Source organism: Leptodactylus fuscus, chromosome 1 (assembly GCF_031893055.1).
Source record: "Leptodactylus fuscus isolate aLepFus1 chromosome 1, aLepFus1.hap2, whole genome shotgun sequence".
In the NCBI taxonomy this organism is placed as follows: Eukaryota; Metazoa; Chordata; class Amphibia; order Anura; family Leptodactylidae; genus Leptodactylus; species Leptodactylus fuscus.
Genome location: NC_134265.1, coordinates 30,635,282 through 30,651,190, shown reverse-complemented (window position 1 = coordinate 30,651,190; position 15,909 = coordinate 30,635,282). Strand labels below are relative to the sequence as shown.

The window sequence follows — 15,909 nt, the reverse complement described above, 5'->3', positions numbered from 1 at the left end:
TTTCCCTGCACATTCTGTAATACATTACATTTATGATTAGTAATATCCTTTTTATTATGGTACTGCGGTCCCCCAATGGAGTGAGTATGCACCTCAGCAATTTATTAAATTGTTGTAATAAAATTGTTCTACTAGCTCGCCCGCGGCTATCGCTGCACGATCTCTATTTGTAGTAGACTTTAAAGTTTCATTCCACAATTAATTAAAAAGTAAAGAAGAAGTAAAAACCTATTAAGCGGCATCAGGAAATATTTCAGTTCTCTGCAGTCCCTTCATAATAGAAAGCTTTGTAAAGTAATACTGAAATGACCGGCGAATGTACAGATGGCTATTCTCCCTCATTTAGATATCTCCTGCCGAGTGTTTCATATTCCGAGCACATAATTTACTTGCTCCTGGTAGGGAGGCGAAACATAATTTGTTTTGGGCATTTCAAAAGAATTTTTTTTTCCAATGTGGGAAATATGTCTGGGAAATATTGTAGTCTTATACTGGAAATTCTGGCCATGGTTATAAAATATTAATACGTTTCTTATCAGTTATTTATATGGTGCCAATATAATCTGTAGCGCTGTACAAAATGGAGCCGGAGATATGCTGTTACTTTGTATGCAAAAGTCTCCTCTAGAAGCATTGAAAAATATTCAACAAATTGGGGTTATTGACTAAATGCTCGCAGGCCCTGGCGCAAATGTTCAATTTGGGGCCACCTGTGCAACTGCTCTTTGCATCACCCGTATATTTTAGGAGCATTTATATTTTCCTTTTCTTCTTTATTGGGCCCATATCGCCCAAGTTTCCCATCCCCTTTCAATGCTCCTTACACAGTAATCTCACCCCCTTTTGGGTACGGCCTCCCCCTCAGAATCCCTTCTTGACTATATACTGGGGACCAACTGCTGAAAAGGTTAATGTTTTCCTTTCTGACAGCGGAATGGGGTGTATCATAAATCTTCTTCCCCTGTCTCACTCCGATGTACCAGAGGGCAGGGGTAATAAATTTATGTTATGCAGACATCGGCCATCAAAGGAAATCAGGAAGGAGATCCAAGGAATTTAACCAGTTCTAGTCTGGTGAGAGTGACCTGGTTTCTGGGCCCGATCTCAGCTGTGACCACTGTGACCTCTATAGCCAAGCATAGGCACTAGATAATGTAGAGAGCTGCGCTTGGTAAGCAGTGAAGATTCTGCAGCACTTGTCCAAAGGCGGTGGCTTCTTCAAACAGGTGATTGTAGGGGTCTTGAGTATTGGACACCCTAATCTGATATTGATGACCTATCCTTAGGATGCACAGCAAATATTGTACCAAAGATTTGCAGAATTTTCATATTTAGAACTAGTAGTATAACAAAAAGCTCCTGTACCCCAATGCAAATTTTGTACCAGGTACCCCAACTATAATGTATCGTTTATAGCACTGTTCTCATATTTGGAAGTGTCACCTTATGGGCCACCTAGTGCTCCGGGGCCTAGAATCCAGACCACTCTCTGCTATTAATGTTTGCAGTAATGGGAAAACTTATGAGGTCACTTGTGGGGGTATATATTGGGGTGTATTGTGACTGATACTCATATGGGCATAATGGCTGACTCTCCTAAGAGCACTGTGTTCTCATCGTGGGATTGCTGAGGACTTGTGGTATAACAAACAGTCTTGGTGCCCCTGTGGAGGCCAGTAAAAGTTACACCGTTTGGGGGATATTTTGATCTGCAAATGGGGGAGCATGGCCTACAATTTTAACTAGGAGACCCATCATACAGCCAAAGATCACCAGGTTGGGTATTTTTCTATTTTTTATGGAAGGGGAGAGGAGAGGCTAGATACATCCCTAAGGGCTAGTTCACACGGGGGCGGAATGGCGCGTTTTAGTCCCGATTGTGATGCAGGAAGCTACGTCACAATAGGGCCAAAATTGTTGCGGCTTCTGACAGTCGCGGCTTCCCCCTCCGGAGTAGGCTCAAATGAATGGGCCCAGTCTGGAGGGTGCTGCCACAAGGCAGACGCCCGGGCTATTTTGAAGAGGCGGAAAATCCGTGCCTCGTGTGAACGAGCCCTAAGATTGACCACAAATGATGCCTTATGCACATGGTGAATATGGGCTTTCGTAGTTGGGCACCTGTCCTATCCTGGGCACCATGTTGCTATTCTAAAAATATTATGGAATACCCTATTCTTCCATATTACAATATCAAATTGTAACTGTGTTATTTAGTTGGAACCAGTCAAACAAGGAGTTGTGAAATAGACAAGCACCACCATGTGACCCCTACATCGTGATGGGGGTCTTAGGCGTGTAACCCCACTTGCACAGACATTTATGGCATATCCTTTGGGTATATCATGGACATCTCTTACTACTATACCCTTTTAACCCTGTTGCTTTATTTTTAGTTTTCAAAAACCTATATTTTTTTAAAATACCGGTAACACAAAAATTTCCTGTTGCGAAGCCCTGAGCAGATGTCTTCCGTATGACACAGTGCTCTTTCAAGGTTGTTGAAGCTTGGTAAATGTACACAATACAGTGGCAAAAATCCAAAATGTCAGATAAGATGGATAACATGACTGTTAGATGTGAGGCCAATGGGATACTTAATTTTAGCAGCAGATGGTTTTATTATAAGCTGAAACAGCAAACGAAATTCTGACTCTATGCTGGATCATATTAAGTACTTCTGCAGGTGGAAGACAGACGGCCCTGCTGTAAAGTCAGGACATTTTAGGTGTTTCTGTTGCTCGAAGAATATTTTATTATTTGCTGTTGGTGCTTTAAAGGGATATTCCGGCAAGGGAAAACTATCGTATATATAAAAACAAGGTTACAATGTTGTAAAATAACAAGTCATAGCTCACCTTAAAGATACTCAAGTGCATTGTTCTAGCGTTCAACATCAGACACAAAGATCCAGCACCCGGACAGATATAGGTCCTTGAGCTTTATTCAATGCAGATTAAAATCTCCAGCAATATATACAACACCCTTTATCATAAGGAACTAGATACACAGGGCCAAATAGCAGGCAAATAGTATTAAACGGTATCCAGGTCTAGGGCCGTGAATTGAAGGGCTTAATATATCTATACCTGGTGGTCTAGGTCAGTGAATTGAGAAAAGCAATGGCAGTTAAGGTGTTAACTTTTCTGGTCCATATTCCTAATAGCATAGGGTAGTGGAGGGGTTAATGTCAGAGATATTGGTAGTGAAAAATTTAGTGTCAATTAGAGAGAATGGCTTTTGGACTGAACCTGATTTAACCCAAATTTTCCAAAAGTTTCAGGCTCAATCCAAACATGAAACATTTGGGGTTTGCCACCGAAAAATCTCAATTATGCTCTGGGGTTTCTTAAGAGTCTAATAGGCAGAACCCCAGGAAAGGTGAAAATATGATGAAAATATATAATTGCATTGCCTCACCTATCCTGGACTCTCTCAGGGTCCTCTTTGGTGATCTTCTGGTTCTACTGGCCTCCTGGGTGACATCATGGAACCATTCACACCTGTGATTGGACGTTAAAGCATCATAATGTTGGCTTCCTCCATGTGATTTCGAAGGCTCAATCTTAGAAATTAGTGCCCCATGAGGTCAACCAGTACTGGGTGCTACTGGGGTCTCTCGGAGAGGTGGGGGGAACTGAGTATAACTTAAGCTTAAACTTATTATACTAGAATAATAATAACACTTTTGTTCATGTCAAAACCAACGCAACAGGAGGGATAAAAGCACAAATATTCAATTGATCAAATCTTGTTAGGTTCTCTCATTTTTAGTATTCCTAGTGGGCTAGGTCAGTGAAGGGGCTGATTTCAGTATACTTGGTGATCTAGGGCATTCAAATGGTTAATTTTAAGATTCCTCGTGGAGGGCAGTAAAAAGATTAATGCCCCATACCAGGAGTCTAGTTCTTCCTCTCCAGGCTTCAGGTTGTGCTAGCTGTGCAGCTTCCTGTTTCTTTATAAATAAATAAATAAATAAATAAGAACATTAAGGATATAGAGAACTGTGCAGCTGTAGTTGTACTGCTGCACAGTTCTCTCTATGAGCAGAGAGGAGAACTTAGTGAAATCAGATTTACCCTTGAGTTGGGATAGCTTCTTAGCTGCATGGTTGCAGTGTCCAGTACAAAATAAAATTTAATGAAGTGTCAATAAAATATTTGCATCCCTCCACCATTTAGCATATTTAAAACCCAGTGGAAATATATTTGCATTTACTTATATCATCCCACATATACTAATTCTAATGTCTACTCATTAAAATAGGTTAATAAGACATTGGAGTACTAGAGTGATATCAGGGGAACCTAAATATTCAATAATGAAGGTTACATAGCAAGGAAAGAGCATTCAAGGCCAGAGAGGGGAGAGGGATAGAAAACAGTGGGCACAGAAAAAACATAAGCTCATAAATACATGCATTTCAGATAAGAGCTGACTAGAGATGAGCGAACACTAAAATGTTCGAGGTTCGAAATTCGATTCGAACAGCCGCTCACTGTTCGAGTGTTCGAATGGGTTTCGAACCCCATTATAGTCTATGGGGAACATAAACTCGTTAAGGGGGAAACCCAAATTCGTGTCTGGAGGGTCACCAAGTCCACTATGACACCCCAGGAAATGATACCAACACCCTGGAATGACACTGGGACAGCAGGGGAAGCATGTCTGGGGGCATAAAAGTCACTTTATTTCATGGAAATCCCTGTCAGTTTGCGATTTTCGCAAGCTAACTTTTCCCCATAGAAATGCATTGGCCAGTGCTGATTGGCCAGAGTACGGAACTCGACCAATCAGCGCTGGCTCTGCTGGAGGAGGCGGAGTCTAAGATAGCTCCACACCAGTCTCCATTCAGGTCCGACCTTAGACTCCGCCTCCTCCGGCAGAGCCAGCGCTGATTGGCCGAAGGCTGGCCAATGCATTCCTATGCGAATGCAGACTTAGCAGTGCTGAGTCAGTTTTGCTCAACTACACATCTGATGCACACTCGGCACTGCTACATCAGATGTAGCAATCTGATGTAGCAGAGCCGAGGGTGCACTAGAACCCCTGTGCAAACTCAGTTCACGCTAATAGAATGCATTGGCCAGCGCTGATTGGCCAATGCATTCTATTAGCCCGATGAAGTAGAGCTGAATGTGTGTGCTAAGCACACACATTCAGCACTGCTTCATCAAGCCAATACAATGCATTAGCCAGTGCTGATTGGCCAGAGTACGGAATTCGGCCAATCAGCGCTGGCCAATGCATTCTATTAGCCCGATGAAGTAGAGCTGAATGTGTGTGCTAAGCACACACATTCAGCACTGCTTCATCAAGCCAATACAATGCATTAGCCAGTGCTGATTGGCCAGAGTACGGAATTCGGCCAATCAGCGCTGGCTCTGCCGGAGGAGGCGGAGTCTAAGGTCGGACCTGAATGGAGACTGGTGTGGAGCGATCTTAGACTCCGCCTCCTCCAGCAGAGCCAGCGCTGATTGGTCGAGTTCCGTACTCTGGCCAATCAGCGCTGGCCAATGCATTCTATTAGCCCGATGAAGTAGAGCTGAATGTGTGTGCTTAGCACACACATTCAGCTCTACTTCATCAGGCTAATAGAATACATTGGCCAATCAGCGCTGGCCAATGCATTCTATTAGCTTGATGAAGCAGAGTGTGCACAAGGGTTCAAGCGCACCCTCGGCTCTGATGTAGCAGAGCTGAGGGTGCACAAGGGTTCAAGTGCACCCTCGGCTCTCCTACATCAGAGCCGAGGGTGCGCTTGAACCCTTGTGCAGCCTCGGCTCTGCTACATCAGAGCCGAGGGTGCGCTTGAACCCTTGTGCACACTCTGCTTCATCAAGCTAATAGAATGCATTGGCCAGCACTGATTGGCCAGAGTACGGAATTCGGCCAATCAGCGCTGGCCAATGCATCCCTATGGGAAAAAGTTTATCTCACAAAAATCACAATTACACACCCGATAGAGCCCCAAAAAGTTATTTTTAATAACATTCCCCCCTAAATAAAGGTTATCCCTAGCTATCCCTGCCTGTACAGCTATCCCTGTCTCATAGTCACAAAGTTCACATTCTCATATGACCCGGATTTGAAATCCACTATTCGTCTAAAATGGAGGTCACCTGATTTCGGCAGCCAATGACTTTTTCCAATTTTTTTCAATGCCCCCAGTGTCGTAGTTCCTGTCCCACCTCCCCTGCGCTGTTATTGGTGCAAAAAAGGCGCCAGGGAAGGTGGGAGGGGAATCGAATTTTGGCGCACTTTACCACGTGGTGTTCGATTCAATTCGAACATGGCGAACACCCTGATATCCGATCGAACATGTGTTCGATAGAACACTGTTCGCTCATCTCTAGAGCTGACCCTATATGACACCAACGAGAAATCCCTTACTGTGTATGACAGGAAAGCAGCAGAGAATACTTGTTCAGCTGATTCTCTAAATTCCTTAGACCACAATAAGGAGACCCGCACCAGACTAGACCCTCTAAACAAACACAGACCCCAGAACCCTAAATAATTACAGATTTACTAAATATGTATAGTCCTCAGATCAGACGTCCCTATTTAAATACAGACGCCAGAGCCACCAAAGTAATTCACACCCAAGACTAGACACCCCCTTATTATAAATCTCAATACAGACCCCACAGAACCCAATTCCTTTATCAAGACCCAACCCCTGACTACACATTAATAAAGACCCCAAAGAAGACTATCCTTTATTCCACACCCCAAACCAGAAGTACAGATACTCACCTCTCCCTTTTTCTGCGGTTTTCTTCACTCCTTGATGCCTCCCTGATGGGCTTGGTGTTGGTAAGACTGCAAAAAAATGGAGAGAGGAGAGTATTTTTAACACAAGATGCAGCACTGGGATATCTACCTCCTCTTCCATGATTCCATGGACTTGGACTCTGGACTCAGGTTCTTGGACTCTGCTAGTGCTAAATACTATGGCAGAAGAGGTCAGATACTCACTTCACCATATTTCTGCAGTAGCGTTCACTCCCTGGTTCCTCCTCAGACTATGTTCAACATCAGAGTTGGTGTCAGGTCCTTGTCTATAGGACCATGCAATGAGAAGACTCCAAAAAATGGAGAGATGTGAGTATCATTCATACATATACAGTTCTGGGAGATATACCTGTTCTTTCTTGAGTCCTGGTGACCTATATAGCAAAAGAGGTAATGATACTCACTGCTCCCTATTTCTAAAGTTATCTTCAGTCCCTTGTGCCTCCTCAGAGAATATTCACCCAATGGGTTCGGTATTAGGACCTTGTCTACAGTAGTGTACAGTAGTGAGGAAGACTAAATGCAAAAAAATGAGGAGAGGTGAGTATATTTCAAACATAATGCAGTGTCAGGAGATCTGTCTGGTATTCCTGGAGTTGAGGTGATCTCCCCATTTCTAAAAGTGGAAAATATGCTATACATAGCTTTACAGGGGAGCTACTGTCCTACTACTTCTCTTTCTCTGCCATAGAAACAGCACTAGTATAAAAGTAGTATATTAGTATAAAAATGGCGGACACCTGGCGGACCCCATTATAGTCTATGATGTCCGCTGGTGTCCATGGGTAGCCACTGTTTTAGCAGTCGAGCTCTCCATCATTTGGGTTTCTTGGTGGAGGAACCTAACAATGGATAGGCAGGCCATTATAACAGTGGTCAAAAATGGACCCCGACAGACCCCATTAACTATAATTGGATCCATCAGCTGTCCATTCTTTTAAACTGAAACCCCCAGTTGAAAAAGTAGGACTCGCAGCACATTTTTGTCCCACGATTTTCAGTGGCGTTTCCAAGCTCGGATGTGAGCGTGGCCTGAGATCTTTAAGAAGATGGGTACTCTGCATTGCTCATAGCGGTGCATAAGATGCATTGTTTCATACATTTCAGAGGGTTAGCGTATAATAAGACTTTTCCTGCAGTAAAGCCAAACAGTGGTGAAACAGCCAGTAAAAGGATGAGAACATACTAATCACAATACTGAGAACCAGCGGCACAGAGACGTGTACACTACAAAGAAGTGGTCATTGATTCCGGAGAACAGCGGATGATTATGGCTGCCGACAATCAACTTTCCTTTATAAACTCAGCAGCAGTGCAAGGAATCAGAGAACAGGGACAAGTGAGAACAAGCTGAATGCAGAAAATGTGCCAGACAGTAAACAGGTGGCACATAATAGCTGGAGACGTACAGATGTAGCAGAGCTAGGGCTGTCTCCTGGCATGATATCAGGATATATTATCGGTGGTGGTCCCGAGGTTTGGAGCTAATCTACTATGTTATATTCTCTGCTAATCCAGTATTTTGTCAAAATATTAGATTAACAGTATCCTAATGAACACGGGGTATTACATGTACAGTCAGCTATCTGTCTTATGTCCATTCGCGGCCTGCAGTGAAGGGTGAAAACCATTGTTATTTTCACATAGACGTCATTTTGCTTGGGTCCCCCATCACCATTTTTGGACCATGTTCCTCTTTACCATAATGGTTGAAATTCAGCAGAGGAAAAAGTTTTAGTTTTGTAACGACAGATACCTGACTAAGGCCCGGTTCACATCTGTGTTCAGGTTCCCATTCGGGAGGTCCGCTTGGGGAGGTCCTCTTAAAAAAGTGGTTACCTATGGAAACCTGTGGACTCCATAGACTATAATGGGGTCTGCATGGTTTATGCACAAAAAGGTCGAAAAATGTAGCGCTTTTCTCTCCGCATTTTTCAAGCGGATTGGGGAGTGGAATTCCCATATGTTGTGCCAATGCTGGTGTGAACCCAGCCTGAACCTATTATAGTCTACGAGGTCCATGGGACTCTGTATGTTACAGCCAGGGGCGTATATCTACTGGGTTAGCAGCGGTAGTGGCTGCCACAGGGCTTGGGACCTTAAGGGGCCCAGCAGGCCCCTGATGGTTTGTTTTTTTTTGTAATAGGTCATTACATGTTGGAGTAACTCAAGCAGGTAACGGGCCCTATTTACTTACCGATCCGCCGCTCCTGCTGATGCAGAAGCGGCTATGATCAGGAGAAGGAATCTGTAAGTGAGGCCCCCGGTAAGTCAGACCTCAGGAGTATAATGATCAGAGGGCTAGGAGAGGTTGGGGAACGTGAAAAAAAAACACTCTTACTTACCTTTCCTGGGCTCTGGAAAGCTTTGGGCCTATTTGGTGATGTTCCAGGACTCGATCGCAATGCAGGGCTGGCTCAGGTGACATCTGGTCCACCAATGAATATGGCTGACATCAGCAGGGAGTGCGCCTGAGCCCAGGAGAGGTGAGTAACATTGTTTTTTTATGTTTGTATCCTCACCTGGGTCTCCGATCATTATACTCTGGGGTTGTGAAAAGATCGGGCTCAGGGTCAAACGTTCACCTAGTTACTCCACTGGTTACAGCTTATTTAGCGGTCCACTTCTCTGTTGTTCCCCCGACAGACCCCAACAACGCAAAGGTGACACTAGTGTAATTCTACCGTTACATGTTTTACTTAGAATATAAGTATAGTATACATACAATTTTGTTAAAAGGTTCTAGTGTATGTTTTGGAATATATACTAGACATGTCTTGTCTGACAAGGGCAAAGAAATAGATTGACATGACTAGTAAAAAAGGCTAGCTGACCTGGGCCTAACATACCAACCTCCCACACCCCATTTTCCCATTAAACACACAGAGACCAGGTTGGAAGTAAAGGCCACAGCGGCATTTTATTTACCACAACCAAGTTAATTAGAACAAATAACCATCATTAATATCCAATAAATGTCATTAAATTAGCATACACATAACATAAACATATTATTCAAATACCATGTAAATTAGAATGCAAATGAACCACCATCTTGACCTCCCCTTTATGAACCAATAACAAGCTGACTACTTGTCCCCATATATAACACTAATCTCCACCAAGAAGGAGGGATCCCTGAGAGGCACCAATCCCCAGACCTCCGGATTTTACCCCCAGCCGTAATCCACCTGACCCATGGGCACCAACATCGGAAGGTATCTCCATCCTGGGTAACGTGACCCCAGGACCTACAAAACCACTTGTCATCCATTTAAATTTCCACTAAAACCTCCAGAAGACCCCTCCTTAGGACGCCGCCGCGTCGAAAGCACAGGAAAAAAAATGGAGGGCGGGCGGGACAACTTTTCCCTGTTACACTCCTGAGTAGAATGATCCCCTCTCCACACCTCCCCCATCTATAACTCCTCTAAACTGTAAACATTGAATAATCCTCACTAGAGATGAGCGAACAGTAAAATGTTCGAGGTTCGATATTCGTTTCGAGTAGCCCCTCAATATTCGACTACTCAAATCGAATATCGAATCCTATTATACTCTAAGGGGAGAAAATGCTCGTTTCAGGGGTAGGCAACGTTCGATCAAATTACACTCACCAAGTCCACGAATGAGGGTCGGGCTGGATCCTCCGAGAAGTCTTCTCCGTGCAGTGTCCCCACAGCGTCTTCCGGCTCTGAATTCACTCTGCCAGGCATCGGGCCTGGGCAGAGCCGACTGCGCATGCCCGCGCTACAAGCGGGCATGCGCAGTCGGCTCTGCCCAGGAGAAGACTTCTAAAGGTAGGAGAAGAACCAGCGTTGATTGGCCGACTGTATAGCATTCGGCCAATCAATGCTGGTTCTGCATCGAACTTCTCCATTCGAATAGCGAGTGGTACTCGATCGAGTACGAGTATTTCGAATACCGTAGTATTCGATCGAATACCTACTCGATCGAATACTACTCGCTCATCTCTAATCCCTACCTCTTGTCCCTTTCTTAACCTGGTAAACTTTATCTGACCTTCTATTAGCTCTTCACCCTCTTTACTGTCATGTGGCCTACTCCACTACCCCTTCAGGTCCGCTCTGTAGGCTTCCTGAATTGTCAGTCAGCTTCATCCACTGTGATAAAACTGGCACATTTAATCTAGAGTAGTCTTGCTTTTCTGAAAATTAGACAGAATTAGTAAATTTATTAAAAGTACTACACTGGTGTGTAGTGTACAAGTCTCGATAATGTCTTGCACTGGTGTAAGTATGAACTGAAGAATTGGAAAAAAAAAATTGGCATGAGCTAAAATTTACTCAAATTTTGCAACAGAATTCTGGAGCACATTTAGTAACAAATTTTATGGAACTGTATTTGTCTAGTGGTTAGGGAAATGTCCTTGTGTTCTGTGGACAAGAGCAGATAATATTGATATCCAGTGGTGGTGTCCATTGGTGGAACTGGTTTGAGCTGCAGCTCTGCTTGTTCTGTGTATAAGCCCAGGTTTACCAAAATCTCTATCCACCATTCCATTCCCTGTCATTTCAATTCCTTTCAGTCCTGTAGCGATAATATCGTGTACATTATTCACACAGCCATAACTGGCCTCTGAGGTTGTGTTCTTGTCTATATACAAACATGACCGCTGTGACCAGTGATAGGCCGCCATATGGATAATGTATGGGATGTCCTTTCTACACCAGGGTCTGGTGGCGGTGCTGGAGCAATGGGATTCGAAAGGGTAAGCAATGATTAATTTTACTATTATATATGGAAATTCCACAGATGGAAACCACCAGAGTTTCTGTAGGTATAATTGACATTCTGCGATTTCCAAAAACGTGAAAATCGCAACATTTCCGCTGCGGGTATTTTTCGCCAATGTATAAATTTGCTAGGATCCCATACACTTTTCAGGGATTGTGAAATGTTGTGTGTGGTTTTTGCTGCGGCATTTCCACCGTGGCCAAACTGCGACATTTACATCAAGTTGGGTGTCAGCCTTAAATTTTTTGTAAAAAAAATAAAAATAAAAAATCTTACCACTAAGCCTAAGATGACTTCCGGTGTACTGGAGCTAGACCATAAGCCATAGACACAATGATCTAGAGACTTCTATGGGAGAATTTATTAATCATGATCTGTGACCTCCGTAGAGGTCATTGTGCAGAATGGGGATAGATAGGTTGTGAAATAACTTACAATGGACTCTGTGTCTTATCTAGATATACATGATAGTTGTGATCATCGATGTGCTGATAAGTGAGGTCATTGCTGCAAAGAAATCCCCTACATCAAAAAAAGGAAGTAGCAACCTATTATTTGGCTTAGTAGCCGGAGTCAGAACTGCGGGATTTTTAGAATTTTTTTTAAAAAAACTATGGATAACATGTAATTAACAAAGAACCTTTGACTATATGTTACTTGATAAAAAAAAATAGTTCATTTTTTGGCAACACGTTCCAAAATATCGGTAACTTCCTCATATACGGAGGCATAAGTAGTATTAACAAGGGGGCACGGCTCTGCATCTGATGATTGCCTCAATAGGTCGCGTCACCTAATAACAAGCTGCCATAATATACAGTCTTAAAGCTGAGCATGACCCGAAAACTAATCAGCCAGGGGATTCCATGGAGAGACCCTCCGAGCGGCGGTTTTCTAATTGCTATTTTCATGAAGATTGTAAGAACGTGGCGTAGTCTGCAGCCTGGTATTTCATGGCAGTGATTACAGTGCAGTCGGCAGCTATCCATGTGCGATAATACTGGTGTTTCAATCACTTCCCAGCGTGAGTGACAGCTTTTCAGTATTTTGGGGTGACAGCAGGAATTTGATTCGTTGTGTAGAGCTTATTTGTTCTCGGCGGCTACACTCCAAGTAAATTGCCTCGTGTCAGCTTTGATAAGTCATACTATTCATTTCATTTTCCTTCTTGTTTTTTTCAATCAATATTCATAGAAAATAAGTTGCGTTAAGATTTCATCTATTGCGTAATAAATATTTAAGAGGTCTTAGTGGGATTCATAACAAGGAGGACTTCTATTATTTTAGGAATTTATAATTCTGTAAAGGTTTGAACCCATGGACGTCATAAAGGGGGATTCTCTGCTCAGGATCCCATCTATTGCACACATGTCCATTCAGTTGGATGACTGCCATGTAATACTACATTTCACCTGTAGTGGCCGCTATAGGGAAAATGTATGGCTGACTGTAGAATTCCCAGCAGATCACCAAGCAAGATCCACAGTGATCAGCTGATCGCTAGGTTACAAACATTTTAATGAATGTTTTTGCATTGTGAAATGAAAGATTATTCAACTGTGACAGTCACAGAAGATACACGTGTTGGATTTTGGTCATAAATCGCAAGTCGTATGCAATTTTTTTTACCTTGGACTTCAATGGAAGTCGCATTCAACTGCATCTCACATGCGTCTAGTCTGCAACATGATTGTTTTAACAGCCAAATTTCATATTGCATCATTGGGCTTATCGGCGATATTGGCCACGACTCCCGTTGCCCAACCAGAGATTGCCAGGTTGCCCTCCAGCTCTTTCCTAATGTTATTGGCACCTTTGGTATCACAATGCAACTCCGTTCACCAAAATTAATGAAAAATTCACAGGGTGACAGCTATATGTAGGGTGTACATCAGACCATCCAAAAATTTACAGTAGTTCAAAATATTTCCAGATCATATAAGGGACGTTTCGGACATAATAGACCTTTTTAAAGCCAAATCTGTAGTCCAAGTATCTTAGGAGGGTGGTGGTGTGTATCCCCATTCAGGCTATGGGGGTACCACTGATTTATGAAGGGGGCACTTGTGCCCTGCGCCATTTGGGGCCCTTATCAAGGCTGGCACATAAAAACACAGAGTTTTTTGGACCTGGATTTTGAGGTGGAGGCCGCCTCATTAGCCAGTCCAAAAAAATGGCTAGCCGTGACTGGAAGTCAGTGCAGTGCATACAGTGCACCGGCATCCAGTTGCAGCGTTCCGCTCAAGATTAGGCCCAAATGAATGGGCCTAGTCGGGACGGAGTATCGCGAGGCAGTCAGCCACGGAATCCACATGAAGAAAGGGCATGTCGCTTCTTTTTTTCCGCGAGCGGGAACAAACTTCTCGCGATAAAAGGAAATGGCCGGCTCACGTTGATTTCAATTGGGGTGTTTTTTGAACTGGACTCTGATGCGGATTCCGTGTCAAAACCCCATGTGAACCTGACCTTAATAAATCTACACACCTGAAATTTTTGTTGCGAGCCCTTGGTGCAATTTTGCGTCTGCGTGTAGCCATTGGTTAATCGGAGTTGTCTTAAGGAGACAACCCTTTAATAATTCATCATATCAAAGATCAAAATGATAATTTAAAGACACGCGGCTAGAAGGAAAGGAAAATGAAAGACGTTGCGAATGTTGGGATTTATAGTGAATCAGATTCAGTTGCATTTTGCAGATTTAGGGAAAAGTTTACTTTTTAACGATTTACCTAACTCTAGTGAAAATGAGGAAGTGAAGTATATTTCTCCACACCGTCTTATTACAACTCCTCGGGAATGCTCTATATGTAACACCATGGATGGGGTGAGGAAATCTATCCCTAGAATGTCTTAAGGCTTCCCGGCACATATATAGTGCTCAAGTGTGGAAACGTATCAATAGTCTGTGACATATCATTTCCGTTTTTATGTCCAACAAAGGTTTTATTTTATGTGGCTATCATTACCTATGCTGGTATTTGGTTAAAGATTTATTCCTGACTTGGTCAAACATGGCCAAGATGGGAATACGAGGCTTGTTCTTCCAACCACAAGGTCGGAGTTAGGAAATGAACCAAAGTTGGCTGGGCTATACTGTTCTTCTTAAAGAGAACCCATCACTACCTACACCAAGTCCAACTCTTGGCATAATTTACGCTGATTCTGGCACAGGTATAATTTCTCTAGCTTCCACCATTCCTGAGCAATTAGTACAGTCAGTTTTGGTGTCTGATATGCTATTTAGTCTCTGTACTGTCAGGAAGGCGGTGTCAGGCAGGAGCAGGCAAAGGGGTGAGATTCTGAGCTCTGAAACTGGCTCCCTCTGATTGGAGCTTTGAACCCTAGCCTGCTTCTGCCTGACACCGCCCACCTGATAGTACACAGCCTAAGTAGCATATCAGGCAGCAAAATTACCTGTAGTAATAGCTCAGGGATGGTGTGGGCTACAGTAAAAATTTCAATAACATACTACAGATGCTAAGAATGGGAGCTAGTATCATAGATGTAAATAGAAGTTATGGAATCATCATTGATCGGCGAGCTACGCTGTTTCTGTTACCACTGTTTATGGGTAAGTCATGGAAACAATGTCGAAGAGACTCATCATCTCAGCCCATCTCGGGGAAGTGTTGGCAGAGCTATCACCATCTTGAAAGACTGAGATGGGAATAACCCTTTAATGACTCCCATTTTCCTATAAAACTGGTTTAGCCCTTGCCAAGATGTGATCCACAGGCAACCACTGGGCAGCCACACGTGGACACACACATGACATCTATGAACAGTGTTGCATAATCATGTTGTTTTTAAAAGTTGGTCATTTTACGATATGTTGACCCAAGACAAAAGATAATGAAGGACACATCTTTATCTGGTTTATTCTGCTTCACAACGTATTGTATTATTGCATTTTCTGTAATTAATTGACATTTTCGTTGTCTTTCCCAGTACAAACAAGTGGAACAGTACATGTCATTCCATAAGCTGCCTTCTGACATGCGACAGAAGATACATGACTATTATGAGCACAGGTACCAAGGAAAGATCTTCGATGAGGACAATATTCTCAGTGAACTTAATGATCCTCTTAGGGAGGTAAGTGCACGGTCGGCCACTCTTTGTAATAGTAATAAGCATTTCAATCATACATGAGACGATTGTACACTGTATAGCAAATGGTATCAATAAATATTCCGCACATGGCTTAGCTAGTATTACTATACCGTGTTGTAGGAATATATTGTGACGCAATACAGTCTCCTTATATACATTTATATACACTGTATATCTATTGATATCCAGTGTTAAATTAATATTGACATGTCATGGTAAAATAATACTGCTATACGGAGTAAT

General features: G+C 43.0%; 1 protein-coding gene across 1 annotated transcript in view; it reads left to right on the top strand.

Annotated features, from left to right (window-relative positions):
• HCN1 (hyperpolarization activated cyclic nucleotide gated potassium channel 1) overlaps positions 1 to 15,909 on the top strand; it is a 275,879-nt gene that overhangs the window by 226,038 nt on the left and 33,932 nt on the right. The window contains exon 5 of the mRNA XM_075269278.1: positions 15,502 to 15,648. Coding sequence (XP_075125379.1) covers positions 15,502 to 15,648 — 147 coding nt within the window. The remainder of the gene's footprint in view (positions 1 to 15,501; positions 15,649 to 15,909) is intronic.